Source organism: Telmatherina bonti (assembly GCF_933228915.1).
Source record: "Telmatherina bonti genome assembly, chromosome: 5".
NCBI lineage: Eukaryota > Metazoa > Chordata > Actinopteri > Atheriniformes > Telmatherinidae > Telmatherina > Telmatherina bonti.
Window position 1 is genome coordinate 11,437,363 of NC_136623.1, and position 23,072 is coordinate 11,460,434.

At 38.9% G+C, this 23,072-nt stretch overlaps 1 protein-coding gene across 1 annotated transcript in view; it reads left to right on the forward strand.

Moving 5' to 3' along the window:
* smarcc1a (SWI/SNF related BAF chromatin remodeling complex subunit C1a) overlaps positions 1-7,019 on the forward strand; it is a 28,687-nt gene extending 21,668 nt beyond the window's left edge. The window contains 4 exon segments of the mRNA XM_079240414.1: positions 329-532; positions 534-681; positions 776-901; positions 3,732-7,019. Of these exon segments, the coding sequence (XP_079096540.1) occupies positions 329-532; positions 534-681; positions 776-901; positions 3,732-3,823 (570 nt within the window). The 3' untranslated portion in view covers positions 3,824-7,019.
* Positions 7,020-23,072: the final 16,053 nt, after the last annotated feature.

A 23,072-nucleotide genomic window follows, 5' to 3' on the forward strand; every position in this document is an offset into this window, starting at 1 on the left:
AGTAATGGTTTAATTTTTCAGAATTGATACACCATTATTATCAGCCTTACAGAATAAAATGATGTTTGAAATTATAGAACTTTTAATTATATTTGTACACAGTAAGATTTAGTTTTCTTCTTCCTCAGAGGAAAAGGACGTCTTTATAGGATCAATAAGGATCTATTGTCTGAATGAGATCATATCATGCATTTGCAGAGGGAATTAAACCAGTTTGCCTAGCTAGCTGGAATAAGAGATATTCAGAGCTGGCAGTTATTCCTGAACTGTGTTTTAACTCGTGTCCTCATCTCATCTGTCTTGGTATTTCCTGTGTCTCCGTGTCCAGTTGGAGCTTCAGAGGCAGCAGCTCCTCACAGAACGACAAGCCTTCCACATGGAGCAGCTGAAATATGCTGAGATGAAGGCGAGGCAGCAGATGGAGCAGCAAGCTGCCGCCGCTGCTGCCGCTGCCGCTCAGGCCCAAGGACAGGGACAGGCCCCTGGATCAGGACCCCACCTTGGGCCCCCTCCACCAGGCATGCACCCTGGAGGACCCACACCACATCATGGAGCACCTCCTCCCCACCATGGTGCCCCCCCCACCCCACCACGGCGGGCCACCACCAGGCGCTGCAATGCACCCCGGTTACCCCCCCATGGGCCACCACCCCATGGCCCCTCATCACCCAGGACAGACAGGTGTGTGACTCAGCATGAGCCGGAAAGAAGCAGCTTTTCATTCCTCCTTCACGTGTTCACGCTCAGATTTGTCCTCCTACTGTCCACGCTGCAGGACCAATGGGACCAGGCCAGCCGATGCCAGGGCGTATGATGTCCGGACCACCCCCTGCTGGACCCCCTCCTGGAGGCATGCCCCCTATGATGCCCCCACGCCACCCTGGAGCCCCCAATGGCATGTGTGAGTACAAAGTCTTCATTAGATTCTCAAGCAAAGCAGTGGATTTTATTTTTTACTGCTGTTTATATATTTCATTTACCAAAAACCAGTTTTCACCAAACTGTGAAGATGTTTCAGAATCCCATGTTTGCACCACAAACAAGCAGAAAAACAATCTTTTCTTGGAAAATAAACATGAATGTAACCCAAAAGCTGACAGCTGGTATTTACAGTGAATGTCAGCTAAACATTTGGTTTGCTGCTGCTCATTAGCATCACATCACACTCCAAGTCTGCAGTTTGCATCCATTTCTCCAACCTTGTTCCTTTTCCAGCTAATCAGCAACTGAAGGATGAAACCATGAGGATGTTATTGACAGCAGTTATTTTTGTACTTGTTTGTATTACAGATGCAGTCTGTATGTATATACTTTAAACATGTAGTTTTATATTTCCAGACATCCATGTGAAGTACTGTAGACTTTTAAGCTGTTGTAGAACCAGAATAATTAGTCACGACCCTACAATCATACATTTAAAACACAGTTTCAAGATTTACAACCCAAAGTGGTTTAAACAAAGGCTTTGGTCTTTAAGTGCTGCAACCTTTTTGTGCATTTTGTTTGCTCATCCAGTTGAGGACTTTTATTAAAGTTCATCATCAGGTTAACCTATTAAATATACTACTGATGCATTAAACTATTAGAAGTGAGGCGTGGCCTTGTGGTTTCTCTCTGGTTGTGAAAATGAGGTTAGGGCAGCTGCATTAACACTGTTAATGCTCAGTTGCATTTATTTTTCTGCGACCTGGCTTTTGGGCATGGTTGTTTATGTTGCTTAAGGTGACCACCATCAGGCTGCTGCATGAAAATTTTACCAAGCTGAAGGTGTGCAGAAGATTCCATGCCACACATGCACCACACCCAGCTTGTAAAGATAAAGGTGGATGCTACAAATCCGCATGGATAACAATTTTGAAAGTGTTGTTTGGAGGCGACAAATTTAAAGATGTATTATTGTTTTTATTCAGTCTCGCATCATCCCGCCTTCTCAAACACAGAATTGTTAAAGGGATGCTATTGTGGTATTTTGAGTTTTCTGAGCTTTCTGCAGTGTTACAGTGTTGAATCCTCATCAGACATGTGAACGGCACCGTTTTTTATCACCTAAACGCATGTTTGAGTTTGAGTTTGAGTTCCAGCACACTCTCCGTTCGGCGTGCAACGAAAAACGCGTCGTTTTAGAGAGTTTTTTCTACTTGGAAATCCTTGTGACGTCCCGGGGGATAAGGTTCGGTGATTGGTTACCTTCTACTGGTTAACAAGGACATGTACAAATACATCAGGCGGGTGGAAAACGTGGGATAAAGTTATTTCCAACGATGGCTGGTGAGTTTACCAAAGAGAGACATCCTGCTGCATTCGTTGCTGTGGGTTGCTGTTTTCCACTTCGTTTTCGGGGTCTGATTCAGGTTCCAACATGTAGGGCTGTATGCTATGTGTTGACATTGTATTTTGTTATTTTATTGACTTCATATTAGCCTAATCCTTCTGTTTATGAGATGTTACAATGACGGCGAAAGCAGGAGCGGTGCGCGCTCCCGATGTAGTGCAGTGGCGGGAGGCGGGGCTTAATGCGGAAGAGTCTCAATCCACTCGTTTTGCCCACAGGCTGATCTGACAGCCTACGGAGAGGGTCGGTCTGAAGTAAATAAAACGATTTGTGACAATAACTCGACCAATCCCAGCCCTTCTTGTCTCAGAAATAAAAATAAATTAGCCTGAAATGCACATAATAGTTCCACTTTAACACTGGTCGCGTAAAAGCCAGATGAAATGCGGTATGAGGCTGCTTTTGGAAAACTTTATTTATTTATTTATTTATTTATTTATTTATTTATTTATTGGATTTAGTACCTAATATGGAGGTGGCATGGGTCATATTTTAGGCCTGTTCAGACTATCAAATAAAAAAAATCTGATTTAAGCCACTTTTTCCCTGCAGGATGAATGTAGCATGTGTGAAGGATTTTTAAGAATTGAAGGTCTATATGTGTAGTTTGCAGTAAACAGCAGGAACAGAATGTTACGGATATATGGGAATAAATCCCAGGGGTCTTTTGGAAAAGAGAATCACGTTCTTCCTTGGTGTTTTCTCATCGACTCAAATCCAACAGGATCATAACTGGAAGCATCGCCTTAAGTCCTTTGATTTTAGTGTCTTGTCACAGTTCTACATAGATACTGTACATCCATGTGCATTTACATGCAAATATGTTAAGTTCTGCTAGTTATTTTATTTCATTTTATTGACCTCAGGTGTTACAAGTTTTTTTTTTTGTTTTTTTTTTTCCCTTTATTGCGTCTTGTCCAGCATTTAATCAGAATGATGGTCTGAATGCTGTGTTCTGCTGAGCAAATTTAGTTTGCCAAGGAGAGCTTTATAGATATAGTGATCTCCTTTATTTTCTGGATTCTTGTTTTATTTTTTTATTTTTTATTTATTTATTTTGCATATTTTGCAGAGGAGTCACAAGTTAAAAATCCCAAATCACTGGTATTCTTGTTTAAAGTCGGTCATTGTTATTCTCCACCCTGAAAGATGTTTTTTTCTTGTAGAAAATCTCTGTACGTTGATGAGAGGTTAAAGTGCACTGAATTGTCTGCAGTTATTCAAACTCCTGTGTTTATATATAAATGTGTATGTATATAAGACCTTAGATGTTTCTAATGTTGAACCAGCTTTGAACTTGCTGTTCGCCTGGACAAACACCTGGTCTCTGAGTGACATTGGAGGAAAAACCGTTGTAAAGCTTTTCTTAGTTTTAAAACTATTGTCTTTGTCTCGTCAGATCCCGGCCCCCCACCTGCACAGCCTGAGGTGATGCCTCCAGCTCCAGTGGGTCCACCAGCACCTCCAAGTGGACGAGTGACTGACAACTAAGACCCACAGACAAAAGCGCGCGCACACACACACACACACACACACACACGTAAAACTAACTTTGTCTCCAAACGACAGTCCCCCTCTCTGATGACCTTTGCTACTGGCTCGATATTTCTTCCTCAAAATTCAAATCTCCCAAATACAACATCACAGGACACACACACACACACACAGGGTTCTTTAGCAACGATAACCCAACTTTCCAAACACCAACGCAGACTTCCTCTCAGGGCACAGTGGCAAGGTTTGTGTAGTAATAAACACTGTTTTCTGCTCCGTCAGGCCAAAGGGAGGCTGTAGAGAATGACCCTGTGTACAGACAACCAAACAAGGAGACAGAAAATACTAAAGTAATCTGTCTCATCTGATTTCTCTTCCCAGTGCTGTTTGAAATGACACTGTAACCTTTCTCGTCTCACAAAAACACACACACACGCCCCTTGTCGGGTTCTTGTTTCTCCCAGACAAACACTAGGGGGAGCTAGTTAGATCAGAGGGCAATCAGACATGCAGGGGAGTTCTGAGCAGCCTGAGGCAATTAGATTGTTCTGACAATAACACGACAAAAACACAAACAGAGGACCCAGCCTGCTCTCACTCTTGTCGAGTATCTACCTCTCGCTCCTCTTTAAACGATACACTGTAGTTCTGTGTGTGTCTGTGAATGTGAGTGTGTGTGTGTGTGTGTGTGTTGGACAGAGGGATGTTTGATTCCAGTCTGTGCCTTTTTCACATATTAATGTTAGCTCCACTCCAGTTCCTGCACTAATTGAGTCCATATATTAGAGAATTAGCCAGATCAAAAGGTGTGCATGTTTAAAAGTAGCTAATGATGCAGCTGTCGTGTAGCTACAGATATAAAGCCTGAAATGTGCAGAAAAATCATTTACCAACACACATCCCCGCTCCTTGACCCAAACAAAGATGGCAGCTGTAAATAGTATCATATAATCATCTGTGTTTAGGAGTGAGGAGGTCCCTTGTGAAGCAGATTTAAACTGAATATTTAAACTTTTTTGCATATAGAAGGAAACATTGGCTTAAAATTTATTTTTAAAGTTTTGCAAATGCATAAAGTATTTTTTTGAGAACCAAGCAATGAATAGAAACTATCCCATGTAGTGTTTAGTGTGAAACTCTAGTATTCTGCACAAAATGTAAACCTATTAAAAAAAAACGTGTTTTGTTCTTTTAGCAAAATTTAGTTTAGCTGTAGTTTAATAATGTGGTTCTCTGAGTCGTTATGTGGGATTGGATCAGTATCAGTCAGGCTAACTTGTGTGTTTAGATAGTCTTTGAGCAACAGGGAAGCTTTATTATGTGGATGATCAAACAATAACACAAATGTTCCAGATCTAATTGCTTTGAGAGGCAATCGGGACTCACAGACTGCAGTCATCCTTCCTTCTGTCACACCACCCACAGCACTGTAACACACACACACACACACACACACACACACAGAAATGTCAGCTAAGCTGAGGCGAACACTGGAGACTGCGCATACACCGACTCGGCCAGACCCTGCCACAAAGCACTGAACCTCACACTCACATAATCTCCTGCTGACCTTCACACTGCCTTTACACCGAGGGAGACGCTGTGATGCAGCTCGGCCGAAACATCGGAGCGTGACAGCGCTCTTTCTCAGCACGGTGGGCTTCTAGATGTTTTTAGGTGCTGATACAGTAGCGAATTAACCTCACCCCTCCTCTCTCCTCCGTTTCCTACCGCCTACCTCGCTAGCCCTTCTTTTCTTTTGCGTTTTCAGCCACTATAAATCCAGTGAAATATCCCAAATCAACCTATTTATGGTCAAAACAGAAAAACATCCTGAAAAGCCACCAAACCTTGTGTTCTTTGATGTTGCGGCAGATATAAATAAACAAGGGGTGCAAACCACTGAAATAAAAAACATTATTATTGGTTGAATCAGAAGCTGCTTTGATCAATGACAAAACAAAATGCCAGCAAGTATTCTCGTTTATAAAGCTGCTTTTTTTCCCCCCTTAGTCTTTAATCTACTGCTGATTGGAAAGAACAAAGCGTTCGAGCTTTTCACTACTTGAAGAAATGCCTCCCCTGTGGATATTTAACAAATGATAAATGAAAATGATCCCCAGCTGTGGCCTGTATATCTTTACCACCAGTTAAGTTTTACAAAATGCTGGATTAATGCAGCAGATGAATTTTTTTTTTAATTTTTTTTTTTGGTGGTTTCTTTGGTAAATTGCAGTGAAAGGTTGTTTCTGGTTTGTGAGAAGCCTGTTGACTGAACAGGTTCTATTTGGTTAAATATTTCCCTGCAGTGATGCTGTTACATTTCCAGTCATTTTTTCTGTGTTTAAAGATCTTATTCATTTTGGTTCATAAGTTCAGAATGAGATTTTTCATTTTTGATCTTTGCAAAGACCGATCTATCAGCACAGCGTAGGTGTTCTGGACCTTTTTAATACCGTTCTTCTGCATCAGTTGGGATCGCAGATGTGAACGGCGAATCATCTCGTGGCCGGTTTCGTATTATCAGATAAAACTACATGACTGTTTTTTACCCAGATAGTTGATGCTTTAAGTAATTTGGAAACACAACTTATATTTCTAAGTTTGCTTTAAATGACACAAAGTTGCCATTAAACCCGATGAGTCTTATTAATATGGAGTCCTCAGCTACTGCTCCCCGCCCCCTTGCTAGCACTGTTAGAATATTTGCTACCTCTTTCTCGCTCATCTGCTAGCTACCTCTTCTAGAAATCTTCCTCTTGCTATCTGCTACCTCTCTGTGCACCCTGTTGCTACCTCTTGAATGCCTTTCCTTTCTTTTTTGCTTCCTCTTAAATCTTTTTTGTGCTGCCCACATGACTGCTGCATCACTCTGCTGCATTTTCTCCCAGTCTGCAGGAAGAAGAAACACAAACACATTTGGTCATTCACTCGCTCTTATTTACCGTGCCCTTCTTTCTTACACAATTACCTGTCTTGTTCTGTAATTTCACTTAAATATGACGGGATTCCCTCTAACAGATATTATCTTTAATGGATACTTTTTTGTGTTAATGGTAATAATGTATTTTTAAGGAGAAGTTTGTGTAGACGGAAGCTTTCTTTGTTCTTTGTAGCATTTGTTTTCTTTTTATTTTGTATGGGGTCTGTTGGTACTTGGACCTAGACACTGTCAAATAAACTGTGTTTTCTATGATGTTGTCCTGTTATTTTTCTTTTGTGTGCATCCTAATTTCACATGGTCAACAAACTGCTTCAGCTTTCCAGGTCTGTGTAAAGTCACAACAAAAACAAATCTATATTAACCGAACCAGGGGCTTTTTTTGAGTTTTGCTTCATGAAACCTTAGAGAAATGAATTCTTTCCTTGATAAAGATTTCATCAATCATAACATACCAACACAGTTGAAGCATCTGGTTTTAAACACTTATATGTAATTTCTTTTCCAAGCTGCAAATCTCAAAATCCCAAACAAGCATTTTGCTTTATTGTTTGCAGATGCTGAGTGAACACCCAGCAACAGTTCTTCCTAGTTAAACGTAATTTTCCTGTTTTATGTGTCAGGGATTTTTAAAGCCTTTTCACTGAGAAAATATAGTAAAGTAATCTGGGTTCAACACATGCTTTCTTTCCTCTCTAAACAATGTGCATTTCATTAAGTGGTGTGAAGCTCCAAAACCACAGTTAAATCCCATTTTAAAAAAGCAATAAAGCAGCTGTATCTACATCCACTATTGTCCACATTTCTATTCTTCTTTCAAACACGTTTAGAAATTTTTCTTTTTCATTCATTCATTATCCTAACCTCTTAATCCAATGAAGGGTCGCAGGGAAGCTGGAGCCTATCCCAGCAGTCTTTGGGTCTTTTTGATAATCTCAAACAGTGTTTTTCAATCACTGTGCCGTGGCACACTGGTGTGCCATGAAAATGATCCAATTTCACCTAATTTTTTCTAATAAGCAGCTCTGTGTTTTTCAAAACAGGCTCAGGTGAAAGACCATAAACTCCCTTTTCAAGACACTTAAACGAGATGGACTTGATATTTTTTATATAAGCTTTTTTTTTTTTTTTTAAATTTTTGTTTGTTGTGTGCCTTGTGATTTTTTTTCCCAGTGAAAACAGAGTAATTTGGCTTGAAAAAAGTAAAAAAAAACCACATCTAAAAAGCAGCATTATGGGAGTTTAGCCATTATGTTTGTGTTTATGTCAATTATTGTTATACATGGATTTAATCCCGTTTTATATATATATAATGTGTGTATATATATATATATATATATATATATATATATATATATGTATATGTATATATATATATATATGTATATATATGTATATGTATATGTATATATATATGTATATATATGTATATGTATATATATATGTATATATATGTATATGTATATATATATGTATATATATGTATATGTATATGTATATATATATATGTATATGTATATATGTATATGTATATATATATGTATATATATATATGTATATGTATATATATATATATGTATGTATATGTATATATATATATGTATGTATATGTATATATATATATGTATGTATATATATGTATATGTATATATATATGTATATATATGTATATGTATATGTATATGTATATATATATATATATATATATATATATATATATATATATATATATATATGTATAAACAGCCACAAATACAGGAATATTAGTTGATTACATCCGAGGGCACCAAAAACGCCTGATGATGATGATGGCAGTGGCATTTTATGACTGCTTGATGCAACACATTTAACACTAAATGTTTGTTTAGTTTACTGTGGTGCCTTTCAAATGCCACACTATTTTAATTTCGGTTCTAAATACTGTTTTATCAGCAGTGTTGGTTTGGGTTGTTTACTGTAAATTAAGATTAGTCTGCGAAAGTAGTGTTTATACCTAAGGCATTACCATATTTTTTCTTCGTTTTTAAGTTTCAGTGTTTCACGATGTTGGGCACTTATTTAAAGGCTCATAAGTGAGGATGATATATTTGCAGTTTTGCCATTTCAGCGGACATAAGAAGGGTCATTAAACACATTTCTACTCAGTGAAGAAGAAACAAATATAGTAGGAAATTTCCAAGAAACACTTATATATGTAATTACCAACTTTACCTCAGGGAAACAGGTAAAGGAAATGATACATGTACATTAATATAATATTTGTTATATGAATATGACATTTTATAAATATTTCTATAGAACAGATCAAATAAATAGTAAAATAATATTAAAGACAAAAGTAGTAGAACTCAGTAGAAGTAACATTGTATGTGGAATTTAAAAAAAAAAAAAAATTCGTACATCAGAGGGTTAAAAGCCAAACGTACCAGAATAATTAATGTCTGCGCTTTTGACTGAAGCTTTGACATTAATTAACAAAGCTTTAGGTAACAGGCATTTTTTACATAAAATTCCGTCATACTGAATTTCAGTTTCCATGTGAGTTATTATTTTTGGAGCAGAGGGCAGGAAGACATAACCAGTTGGGAAAAGAAATTATACTAATGTGAGGTGTTTTGTCCTTAAAATGACAATAAAATTTACTTTAATACAACAATCATAAATCTGAAACCATCAAAAAAGAAAATAACATTTACATTTTTAATGGTAACTACTTTTTTTTTTTCTGGTTATCACCTGTCCCCAAACAATTTCCGTTTTCATAATATCTGACAAGTAAACTGCTTTTACACATAAAAGAATAGATTTTAGATGAGGCTGAGGTTCATTACTGTATTTCCTGTCATTATGTCCATGTTTTTCACTAGCTGGAGCTTTGGGATGAGAAACTGGATTATCAGTCTCTTGCTTTTGTATGGGGATTAGGGACGTTGCTGCAAAACATCTGCACATCGTGTGTTCACATTGTGTAAATTATACAGTTTGTAGTGACATCACAGACTTATTTATCTATTGTGGAAGAAAACCTTCGTTCCGTTGGATCTAATCTGTTACGACGCTTGTCCATGTTTGTCATTTGCAATTGAAACTGATGAATGCAACCTTTAATACTAATACAAAACTGCATGAAGAATTTAAAACTGCTTAGCTCAGAGGGAAATAAATAGCTTAGTTTTTTAACATATCCCAACAAAATGATTTAAAATTGGTCCTGGTTTGCTAAACATTAATTGTGTTGTAAGATAATGAAAGTTAAGTACATGTTTATCTTTAAAAACTAGTTAGTTGTGGATTATATTCTTTTTTTTTTTGTTTTTGTTTTTTTTTTTGGACAAATGAACGATAAAAAGTTTGAAACTAGCTTTTGGTTATCTTGGAAGGCTCCAGATTTGTGTGTGGGTGAACGTTTTGCTATATTAATTCTCCACTCGTAGCATCTGTGTAAATGCTGTTAGTGGAAATGAGAAGAATAATGTGAGTCCTGTTTGCACTTTAAACCTAATCCCAGCCGCCTGGCACTGTAATCTGGTGAGAGCAAGGGGGGATTTCTCTGTCCAGCAGATTGACCAGGGGTATGGCACCGAGAGGGCGATTACTCCTCTGGAGGTTGAGCAGAGAGGGGGTGGGAATTTGTAAAGCCTGGTGGTGATGGTGTGCCCTCAGCATCTCATATCAGGCAGACTGTTACTTCAGCTGATGATGGTTTGAGGCATCAACCAGGAAGTCCAGGGATATTTATAATAAAAAGTGGGATCTTCAGGAGTTGGATATACTGTGAATATGTTCTACACCCATAGTTAGATGATGGCTTAGTATTAAGACCAGGTTTTCAAAGTATAGGTTTACTGGAGAAACCTTTCTCATATCACATTTTAGGCTTCTGAGTCTAATATTCTGTGCTTGCAGTTATCCGTGTCTGTCTGAAACAAAGCATAGTTTTCAGCTCAATACTCATAAAAGTCTGTGGAAAGATGGGTTGATGTGCAGAAGATATAGGAGGAAAATAATTTCACAAATATTGGATCTTTAACAGGCTGATTTTTCATGATTATGAAAGAAAAATAAAAAGGTACTAAGATCAGTAAAAACCAGAGATTCTAATGGGAATGAAAAAACTGGTCAGTATTTTAACCGCCTTGACGCTGTTTGGTAGATTTTGAAAAAAGGAGAATGATATTTTTTGCTTGTTTTTTATCTTTAAACTTTATCAAATCTCTAAAGAATAAAAAGCTCTTTATAAACAGATATTGCAGGCCCAGGCCCATTTGAAAGAAAAAAAAAAAGGTCAGGTCAAGTCAAGGCCAGGTTGTCCATGGAGGACAGCTGACCAGATGAGTTGATACAAGGACTGGCGTATGTCAAGGATGCCTCTTATCGCTGTTTCTGTTTCTTTTTGCCAACAACTGGGTAATAAGCAGTTTACAGATGGAAAGAAAAACGGCCAGTGGACGCTGTGGTCACAGCTAGATGACCTGGACTTTGCCAATGAATTTGCCCTACTCTAGCACAGCCAACATCAGATGCAGGACAAAACGTCAGAGCTAGCCTCCTTCGCTTCCTAGGTTGGCCTCCATATTAACCCTTAGAAGACCAAGATCCTAAAAGTCAACTCTACGAGCACAGAACCAGCGAAGCTGGGCGACAACACGCTGGAAGAAGTGGAGACCTTCACATATCAAAGCAGCATGATAAATCAATAGGGAGGAACAAACATTGACGTAAAAACCCGCATCGGAAAGGCAAGGGCATTCTTCATCAGCCTCAAGAACATCTGGAGATCCCACTTCATCACAACGCGCACCAAGATTTGCCTTTTCAACTCAAATGTCAAGTCAGTCCTACTGTACAGAGCTGATACCTGGAGAACAACAAAAACCAGCATCAAGAGGTTATAGATGTTCATCAGTTCCTGTCTGAGAAGAATCCTCAATATCTAGAGGCCATCAGCAACACAGAGCTCTGGCAGGAGCAAAGATATGCCAGTGGAAGAGGAAATCAGGAGAAGAAGATGGGGTTGGATAGGTCACACTTTGAGAAAACTAACATCCAGCATAACTCGTCTGGCCCTGACGTGGAATCCCAAAGTGAGGAAGACCAAGGAACACGTGGAGAAGAGGTCTAGAGGCTGACGCCACGCAAACTGGTCACACCTGGAAAGACCTGGAAAGGATTGGCCAGGACAGAAAGTGATGGTGGGAAGTTGTTGACTGCCTACTCGCAACCAGGGATATAAAGCTCTAACTAACTACCTTAAAAAAAAAACTCCATGATGTAGAAATTAGCCACGATATTTGTCTGGTTTTAGGAAAAACATGCAAAAGTGAGCCAACTAATACAGTAAGCAAAAAACAACACAAGGGAATTCCTTATGAGAGGGCACTCTTCTCCCAGCATGCAGCGCTGTGTAATGTAGCTGCAGATACTATATTGTCTCTATCCAGTGCCACCAAGGTGGTGTTAAGCACTGGGGCAGTGTATCTTACTTGGTATATTTATTGGTTACTTCCTGGAATGCTTCTCATGCAGTCATTTGTCAGTGACTGGAGCTTATTGCTGGGAGGTTATGTCATCAGATGGTTATCAACAATCATTGAATGCTTTGACCCTTAACCATAACACAGTCATCATGACCAGCCACAACTCAGTTCCCCCTCGCTGTGAGCTCCCCTACTCTCCTACTCCAAATCCAACATGAGCCTCTTTTTGCCACCTTCACCAACCTTCACACTGCCTTCTTTCTTTATTGTTAGACCACTGGCGGACAGCTGCCTTCAGGCCGAGTGGGCAGCGTAGCCCCTGCACTTCCACTTTGTACAACCAACCTTTATCTCTGCGGTTGCAGACGGAGGATGTGCAGCAATCTGATTTACCCTTGAATTCTTCCTCACACCTCTCTTCTCGTGGCACAATCAGCTCCACCCTGGGAAGTGGCAGTCTTCCATCCTAACAAGATGTGTGGCATGTTTCCCTTTGCACTGCAGAGGAGGCACAGTGGGTCATCATTACCTCATCGTTAGTGTATGTGCACATTTTCAGCCCTTAGCAGGGAGGACATTCGGAGTGGCTCTAACACCCAAAGGTCAGCCCAAGTCGACTTCCTCTTGGGGAGCTCCCATCTGGTCCAGGCTGCCTGGGGTTCTAGCTCCACAGGCTTTGCTTTCCTTTACTTTTCATCTAGGTCCTGGTGTGAATTAATCAGGACTGTCCTTAAGGGTACAATACAAGGGTAGTCTCTTAGACTTGGTACAATTTGGGACTCGGTTTAATTGGGAGGAGGGGGTTGCAACATTCCTCTGGATCAAATTTGCATTCATGCTGCACTCCTCAAGCAAATTGGATCATTTAAATAGCGTATTCCCTCCTTTCCAGAGGCAACACGGTTTAAAAAAATACTGCAGAAGATAAAACATTAAACAAAAAAACATGAAACTTTGTCAGATCTTAGCAGTCTTTGGTTAACCATAATTCTATCAGCTCTTTTATGAAGTTTTTACACTACTGACTGCAAGCCAGTTGTCTTAGGCATAGCTGCCTTTCGTCTCAAATTGGCAAATGTTTTGTTGTTTTTATCCACAATGCTGTGTGTCCAACCCACAACGCACTTTGCTTTGTAGTCCCGTTCCTGTATTTGGCCCACTTGAAGCAGACCAAGTCTATTTTTATTCCCGGCAAACAGATCAGGATTTGAATATGAAAGTCTGGTCTGACTGGGCCCTTTGAGTGGAATGGGAGGCAGAACACTTGGCTATCTCTTATGGAGTGCTGAGGGTCTCATGATGTACTGAGAGCTTTGCTCCCTTTCCATCTCCCTGCTCTCTATTTTTCATGTATAAATTTATGACAGTATGAATGCCATTAACTTGTATTTCTTTTCTTCCATCGGTAGCGGCCCCTGGCTAAAACATGTTGATCTCTTTTTCCAGCTCTAACTGGTCGAGGCAGATGGCCGCCCAACCTGATCCGGGTTCTGCCCTGTTTAAAGGGACTTTTTTCCTTTCCACTGTCGCCCACTGCTTCATCAATGCTCAAAATAGTGGACTGAATGAAAATCAAGACTTAATGTAAACCATTCATATCCTTGAATTGGTTATTTGGATTTTTATGAATTGGTTTGTATAAACAGTGTTAAAAACTGGAAAAATGTCAATTTATTTTAAATCACAGTGCATTGGCTTGAATTTATTTTATCTGCAGAGAACCTTGAAATGACTTTTGTTTTAAATTGGCACAATACAAAAAAACGTATCCAGCCAAGAAAACACCAGAAACTTCTGAAAAACTTTGCGAAACAATTCAAACATGAGCACAGCAAAGCCCCTCTGGAGTCCTGAAAACAGCCGTGCACTGATTCTTTTCCAGCCCAGTTGAGACTGAACATTTCTGCCAAGAGAAATGGGAAAGGTTCTCAAAAGAAAGTCTAAATAATTTCCAGAAAGACCTGAAGCTACCACAGGTGCTAATTAAAGCTGTCGAATGCAAAGTTAATAGTAAATTCTCCTGTAAAATGTGTTTTAATGAAATAACAGGAAAGGAAACTGTTGGACTAGTTCTTCATACCAAGCTAAAAACAAAAAAGCCTTAAAAACAGACCAGCTGCTTGCCACGGTTTGTCCATTTGCATTTTGCTGATGCACATTGAAATTCTCTGACAAGAGAACAGACTTTAAGGTTGAGAATAAACACAAGAGCATTTTAACAGGACACATGGAGTCAAACACTGACCTCTCCCTGACAAGCCAGTCTGTTCACACATGGATGTGATACTGCTGATGTGATATTTCTATTTTTAGGTATGTAATTTTTATTCTGAGGGATTTTTCCTCCTCCCTTTCTTAACAAATTGAATGAAGCTAACAGTGGGGGTAATGTGATGATGTGTTGGAGGATTTTTTATTTTTTTTTTGTGGATATTTGTTAAATAAGACATAATAAAGTCCTGTAAAATGATGTAAAGTAGGATTCTGTTCATTTAATCTAAACTTTGAAGCCCATGAATGTAATTCAGAATGTAATTCTGTACTAACACAACAGTCAACTGAATTACGTAAGTAAAATTCCCAGATTAAAAAGGTTATTTTAACTAAAACTGCAACAAGACTGACAAAAGTGTGACATTATTTGAGAAAATCATAGAAACCATTGAAGAAATTATTTAACCTTGATCACATTCAAGCAAAATCTAATCTAAATATTCTGCTTCTGTATTGTTTAGCAAATCAGTTTCTTATTTTTGTCAATGTGTTTCTTCTTTGAACTGAATTTCTGCTGAACACACATTCATGTGGAAGATGCATGAGCAAACGTCCAGCTTGAAGCAAAGTGGAGGCTTCTATAAATCGTTCATGGCTGCTGAAAAATGATCAGCATTTCACATTTAACAGTTTTTGGAATAAATGCAAGATCCAGTAGAGGCAAAAGCTCTTTTCTTTCGCTGCAGACGGAGATTTTCAAATCCAGAAATCGTGTGAAAAACAGATTTTCGAATTAGTTTAAGTTCATGAAAGAAGACCACTTCACTTTATGGTGATAAAGATTTAAATAGATATACAGGACAGGTTGGAAAAGGGCTGAAAGCCTTTAGAATAAAATTTGCATGAGGACAAAAATCACAGATAAAAAAAAAACAAACAAAAAACAGGATTTTAAATTTATTATATATTCAGTAAAAAAAAAAAAAAAAGAGGCTTTTTCCAACCCAAAGCAACTTACAGGGAAAACTACTGGAGCAATGGGATTGTTAGGATATACGACACATGGTCTAAAGCACAGGTGTCAAACTCCAGTCCTCGAGGGCCGGTATCCTGCAGGTTTTTGTTGTCTCCATCCTCCAACACACCTGACCAACATTCATGAATAGGTTGATGAGAAGCTGATGGATCCATTTGATCTGAATCAGCTGTGTTGGTAGAGAGAAACAACAAAAACCTGCTGGATACCGGCCTAGAATCTAATTAATCCAATACAAGATTAAATGGATTCATGTGTTCAAGTTCTGAGATTGCATACCTGAATCAGAAATTCATCAAACCAGCAATGTTTTTCCATCTTCTGTCATCTAATTCTGGTGTGTCTGTGAATTGTAGCCTCAGTTTCCTGTTCTTAGCTGACATGAGTGTCACCCTGTGAGGTCTTCCACTGCTGTAGGCCATCTGCATCAAGGCTGGATGTGTTGTGTTCAGAGATGCTATTCTGAGTAGATTTTCATTAGAACCAGTGGTTAACTGAGCTTCTATCATCATAGTTTCCATCATCTCAAACTAATCTATTTTAGTTCATCAGTTTCTGAAATACTCAGACCAACAACCATGCCATGTTCAAAGACACTTAAATCCCATTTCGTCGTCATTCTGATGCTCAGCTTGAACTTCAGAAAGTGGTTTCAACCATGTCAATTTGACTAAATGTACTGAGTTTCTGCCATGTGAATGGCTGATGAGCTATTTGTGTTAGCAAGTAATGTAACAGATGTACTGAGATCTGAATATCTGGACTGGTTTCAATGAAAGATGTGTGGAGTTAGGCAGTACTGAAGCATCACTGGGATATCCTGAAGCCATGAATGCATCATAGGTGAGATGTTTGGTGTCTCCAATTTAGTTATAAAGCCTCAGCTGGTAGGATTTGCCAGTTGATGACTGAAGGGAAGCCACCAGATTAATGGAGAACCTTACTGAAATAGGAGAGAAAACCAGAACACCTTTACTTTAAGGAGGCTTTCCAAATAAAAACTTGAACTACAGAACCAAGGAATAGTCTCGCTGTCTGGGAGGTCAAGGAAAGCCAGCTCTACTGGACCATTGTTGCAGAGTACCCACAAACAGGTTGGGTTACCATTATGTTACTGTGTTTTCTCCTGTAGCTACACAGTATGTTGAATTTAAGTGGACGCATTCATGTTACTGTGCTGCGCTTCCCAAAGTGCCAGGTGAATGCTTGGTGATTATTTTACAATGTTTAATAATATTAAATGAAAAAAATATTTTATTCCTCAAAAAACATTCTTGATTTTAAAGTTGTTTTTTTTTTGTTTTTTTTTTTTAAATAAGTTTCATATTTAGACAATGATAGAGGTTTCAAACAATTTAGATATTTTTTTAATGACATACACAATGTTAATTTACTTTTTGAACTTCTTTCATTTCAATAAATGTTTAATTTAATCAGTACTTTTTTCCAAACCAAAATCCATGATTGCAGAAACAAAAAAACAAGATAAATAAGATTTTTTTTGTCTTCATTTCACCCCCCATACAGCGTTAACGGTGGTGCTCAACAGGGAGTCTTCATCTTGTTGAATCTCTTTTAAGACATAAGTAATTTATGTACAGCCAAGTTTATTGCCACTTTAAACCTTGTCGTGGATTCACCGATACCATCAGTTCAGGGTGAGATATGAGGGCCACAACCTAACCTCACAGGACAAGTCAGGGTGTTTATTTGTGAGACAAATGATGTGAGCAAAAAGATGCAAGTGGTAGAGAGGGTAAAAGTAAAGGGACTGTGGGGATTGGAAAAAAAATTCCAAATGTAGAAATGAAAAGAACGGTTGAGTTGTAAAGCGTAAAGCTCATTGGTAGTGGCAGATTCAGTGCAGTCGTGGGAGGCTGGAGGGAGCAGCCACTTTAATTATGAAGTAATCTGAGGAAAAGGCGCATACATGTTATGCTGACATGCTTGCTGTCCAAACGTGCTCGCATTCAGTCTTCACATCTCGAACTAAAAGTTTAGGAAATGTTTGGCAGATTTCCAGAGTTAAAAACGCTGACTGACTTTCTGAAAGCTTATTGAATATCCACCATATTGCAGCTTTGTGTTGTTTACAGCAGGAGGATTACATAATGAACAGACGGAGATGGATGCAAAACAAGAATTTAATCATTTAAAAGTTTACTTTTTCTAATAGCTGGACTGAAGCTTTATGGATGTACGCAGGTTTTTAGATACTTTTCAATTTTGGATCAGTCTTTGTTCCATAAATGATGAGCTGGTTAATGAGCTAAGTTTGTTTTTAACCTACTATTAAAACTTCATTAACAGATTTTTTTATATGGTTTCCTCATTTTGTACAGATCGTGTTTTTTAGGTAAGAATTCAGTCAGTGAAACTAGAGGAGTAGACAGTCACTGAAGAGTCTAACATTATATACTTTGTTTTGTTCCATGAGTGTTGATCTGCAAAAGCTGAATGTGAACTTCTATGTTGTGGTTGTGTGAGCCCCTTTTTTTTTTTTTCTTTTGAGTTGGTTATTTCATGTCTCTGGTAGATGAAGTCTGGCAGCCTTCATTGAACACACTGCTCTGGATTTTTTTTTTTTTTTTTAAATTGTGACTAAATGTGAAGTAAGACATTTGAATTGCACTATAAAAGGAAGATATTTCTGCTCTTTTACCTGCTGCTAATGTGAGTCACCACCAACCCTTTTGCTGCTTACTGGGGGGAAATGGTAGTGGTTGCCTCATGTATGCTCTGAATGAGGGTTTGGATCAAATACAATCTGTTGGTTTCTCTTGGCTAGGATATTTATTATGAACTGGCTCCAACTGATGGGTCTGTAAATTATCTTGAGATGACACTGTTAGAAAGTGGCGCTATACAAATACAGCAGGTCTCCCTGGCCGGGAGTAGCAGTTCCTGTTGTCGTCTTTCTGTCCTCTTCCCCCCACACAGCAGAGGCAGATGGCTGCCTGTCCTTGAGCCGGGTTCTGCCAGAGGTTTCCTTCCTGTTAAAAGGGAGTTTTTTTCCTTCCCACTGTTGCCAGTGTGCTTGCTCAGGATGGGAGATTGAGTTGGACTCAACTCAATCTGTTGGTTTCCCTATATAGGCTGTTATGAATTGCCCTTCATTATGTTTTCTTCTGTCTGTAAAGCGTCTTGTTTTTTACGCTATATAAATAAAGTTGAATTGAATTGAAACAAAGCTAAATTTGTTACCAAGACACATTTGGGTCTGCAGGACCTGGGCTCAAAGTTCCAGTGTGGCATCAGAGGTGAACCAGTTCAGGTCCCTGAGCGAGGCCCTTAACCCCACAGCTGCTTCCTGGTCAGCAACACGACACTCTACTGCTCTATAGTAAAATCTGCCAAACATGGAAAAAATGCAGAGCCTAATCTCTTAATTAGGATGAATTGAGTAAAAATTAAATGAATTAATTTTCTTTACCGCTTAGTCCAGTTAGGGGTCAAAGGGAAGCTGAAGCCCATCCCAGCAATTAGCAGGTGAGTGGCATGGTCTCTCCTTGGACAGGTCACAAGTCCATTGCAGAGAGTGAAAAATGACCATTAATTTTTTAAATTTGCAAAACTGCTTCTGGTCTTATTTTTTTTTCTTTTTATAATTGGATTCATTTTTAAAAAAAAATATATGTAAATATGAACTTCTATTCAACATTTTTCTGTATTTTAGTCTGTTGTAAATAAACTGATGCATTATTTTATTTTGTGCATTTATGTAACTACATTTCCACCTCTCTGGGGGCATCCAGCTGTGTGAGTGTACTTATTAAATCCTGCAGCAGCTGATACGCCACAGGTCTTTGCCCTTTTGTTGGAGGAGGCTGTTGCTATAGCAATGACTCTAAAGTTAGCATCTGTGGCATCGCTTTGTCTGGTAGATAAGTGTGTGAGACCACAAGTGTTCAACCACATATGCAGCCAAATAAATGACCTGAACTCCTACAGAATCCAACAATCAAAATGTTAGAAAAATGAAGATGTTACTTTAGTCTCAGGCTTTTCTAACTTATGGTTACACTCTGTGTAAACAAGTGCCTGTTATGTAACAAGCACTTGTTTTCTGTTTGAACAGTCTTTCAGGTACTGTGGATGTCAGCTGCTCACTGCAAAAGGTGCATTTTGGTCTTTTTTTGCGTTTAGCTTTATGAAATGTGGTTGTGATGCACGAAATGTTATTTGCCTTTTGAATTAAGGTGGAACATGGTTTAGTCATTTTAATAGCAGTTAGCTTGCACCAAGATTTGTTTTTTTTTTTTCTTTTTTTTTTTTTTCTTGCCATTTCTATGTGATAAACAAGTGTTGCACCCAGTTGTGTACTACAAGTGTGCAATCTGCTTATGTGTTCAACTTATTATAATAATCATATTTAAAAGCCTCTTTCAGAGGAAAAAAAATCAAGAACAGCAGTAAAATACCAACATAAAAATGTGGGACAGTAATTACAGAGTATGCTCTCAATAGCTCCAGAAATGCACATAATTGTTGATACTGTTCCATGAAATGTGTCCAGAACAGTTTTGTATGCTCAGGAAGTTACATAATGCAGCCAAATTTTAAATAAAGCTAATTTCATTTACAGATTTTCTTATATCAATCGGCTAAGTCTGAAGATCATGACTGAAAAGGAGGCATAAACATTTCCAGGCCATCACTTTTATTCAAGCAAAGTGACAAAAGCATTGTCTGATATCACTGCCATCCAATCAAAGATGGGTGTGCGTAGGGAATCAGCTACACACACACACACGCGCGCGCAATATTTTTTACACTGTCCACAGCAAATGTCATTAGGCGTACCTGAGTAGATGACTATACTCTTCTGTACATGCATCTTGGTGCAATCTAGATGAAATAAATGGTTCAAGTATGTCAGCAGCTCAACTCAGCTGTGTTAGTGGTTGCATTTAGTAACCAGTCATTGAAAAACCAAACAAGTGGACTTTAATGTGATGAATACAGTTGTGAGCTTGGTGATTCCAGTTGTCTTTGTGACAAGCAGAGAGGGTGTACAGATGCTATCTTCATGTAAAACTCCAAAGGTGATACTGTTGGAAATGTACTCAAAATACAAGGTGTCATTGGACCAGCTTGGTCAGCGCAGCATCTTGTCAGAGACATCCAGTTCCATCTGCTTAAAGCTTTTCGAGACATTTGTTTTCCACAAAGAAGATGAGCTAAACAACTCCAAACTCCACATGAACTGTACTTAAACACTTTTCTGGTCTCTTTGACCACTAACAAAAAAGTTTAGCTTGGTTGTGAATTAATGTGATAAATAAAGTCCCGTTATTTAGCATCACTTGTGAGGAAAATACTGACCACAGAATTTTGGAACCAAGTCTGATTAGAGGATGATGTTGAGCCACAAACGTCAAAGAAGCAGAGCTGTGTTAGATGCTTCATTCTCCAAACTCAGCCAGTTGAAACGGCTTGAAATGGATTGGACCACAGAGTGATGCAACCAGTTGGCAGGCACTTAGCTCAACAAGAAACTCTTATGTTTACCATGAAAGCTCCAGAGAATGACAGCATGTTTCATACTTGTGGAAGTATGAACAATTAGAAATAATTATACCCTGTATGATTCAATTTAAACATAGCTGTTGGCATGATGACCTCAGCTGGAGCCTTAATGAATGTAGTTTGCATGTTTTCTCCATACATGCATGGGTTTTCCTTTTGGTAGGCTGGTCTGTCTTACCCCTACAGACCAAAAACTTGCATGTTATATTGATTAGTGGTTCCTAATTGGCCCCTGGGGTGAGTGTGGGCGTGCTTGTTAGTTGCCTCTGTCTTGGCCCTACGATGGAATTAGTAACCTGTTCATCACAAGGTGTATTCTGCCTCTTGAAGGCAGATGGAGTAGATTCCAGAAACTCTGAATTGGATAAAGTGGTGGAAAATGGTTATGCAACATCAACAATACATCTGAGTGAGAGGAAATGGAGGACTAAAATATTTAATCTAGTCACCATTGAATTGAATGTCTCCATGCACCAGTAGGTATAAAATAGCCTACACTCTGGATGTTGTGCTGGTGGCATAGATTCACCAAAGGTTTGGAAAGACTTGAGATTTTGTTCGATATTAAAATGGTAGTATCACACAATTGCTGAAAATTTCTTATCTGTACATCCGTGAGAATCTTCCTGTCAAACCACATCCCAAAGGTGTTTTACTGAATTGAGATCTGGTGGTGATCTTAGGTTTGTCACGTGGTGCATTTTCCTTCATGAAGTAGCCATCAGTAGTTGCTATGTGTAATCACAAAGGCATGGACATGGTCAGCAACCAAACTTGGGTAGATTTTGGTGTTTCAACAACGCTTAGTTGGTACTGAGGGATCCATGACATATGAAAGATATATCCCCCATACCAGGGATCACCAACTCCAGATCTCTTGGGGCCAGTTTCCTGCAGGTTTTATATTGTTCCCTGTTCCAATACTTCTGAGATGAACACGTCAGTAAGAGGCTTGCACAGAATTCAACAAGCTGTTAGAGTTTCACTGTAGCAGGGAAATATCTAAAACCTGAAGAAAGTTGTTCAAAGAAGTCTGGAGTTGATGATCACAATCATACACCATTGCACCATCTGCAGCCTGAACCACTGATACTGAAGACTGCATGAATTCACGCTTTCAAGTGGTTTCCACCAAATTCTGAGTCTTTGTGAAGCTGAAATGGAAACTCATAAGACCAGGAGATGTTCCATCTTTTGTCTTATTAAATGGGTCAGCTGTAGCTCAGGAGGAAGATCATACAACTGGAAAGTTTGGAGGTCGACTCCAGATTTCCCCTAACTATGTGCCAAAGTGTCCTTGGGCAAGACACTGAACCTCAAGTTGCCCCCCGATGTGCCTATCGGGTGTGAGTGGTCAGTGACCAGAAAAGCGTTATAGGTACAAGTCGATTTAATTTGATGAGTCTGTGTGAATTGTAGCCTCAGTTCCAGATCTTGGCAGACAATTAATGTAGTCTGCTGCTGCTGTAGTTCATCTGCTTCAACTTTGGATGTGTTTTATATTCCCATATAGCATTCTGAATACCTTTTTTAGTGAGAACCAATGGTTTTTGGAGTTACTTTTTACCTTTTAAGTTACCTTTAGTCTCCAGTCAGTTGACCTGTTCTCTTCTGACATCAACAAGGTGTTTTGCTGCAGACAGTTGCTGCTCACTGGATATTTCCTCTTTTAGAAGATTTTCTGTCAAGGATGAGAATCCCAGTAGATCAGACCAGCGCATCTGGCACCAATAATCATATCACATTCAGACACCTAAATCCTCCGTCTTCCCCGTTTTAATGATTGTTTTGATCTTCAGCAATGGATGGACTTGACCATCTCCATGTGCCTCAATGCATTGAGTTGTAGACAAGTCATTTGCTGATAAGCTTTGAGTTAATGGGCAAATGGGCATCTGTACTTGAAGTGTCTGAATGTATAATGATGTAATCACACTAAAAGCTGTGACTGTATAATCATGTTTTTGTATGATGATGCTGCAAGCCAAAGTCTCCTACTGCATGTTGCCAATACTTCCATGTCACAGCTGTGTGGGCATGCTTATCAGG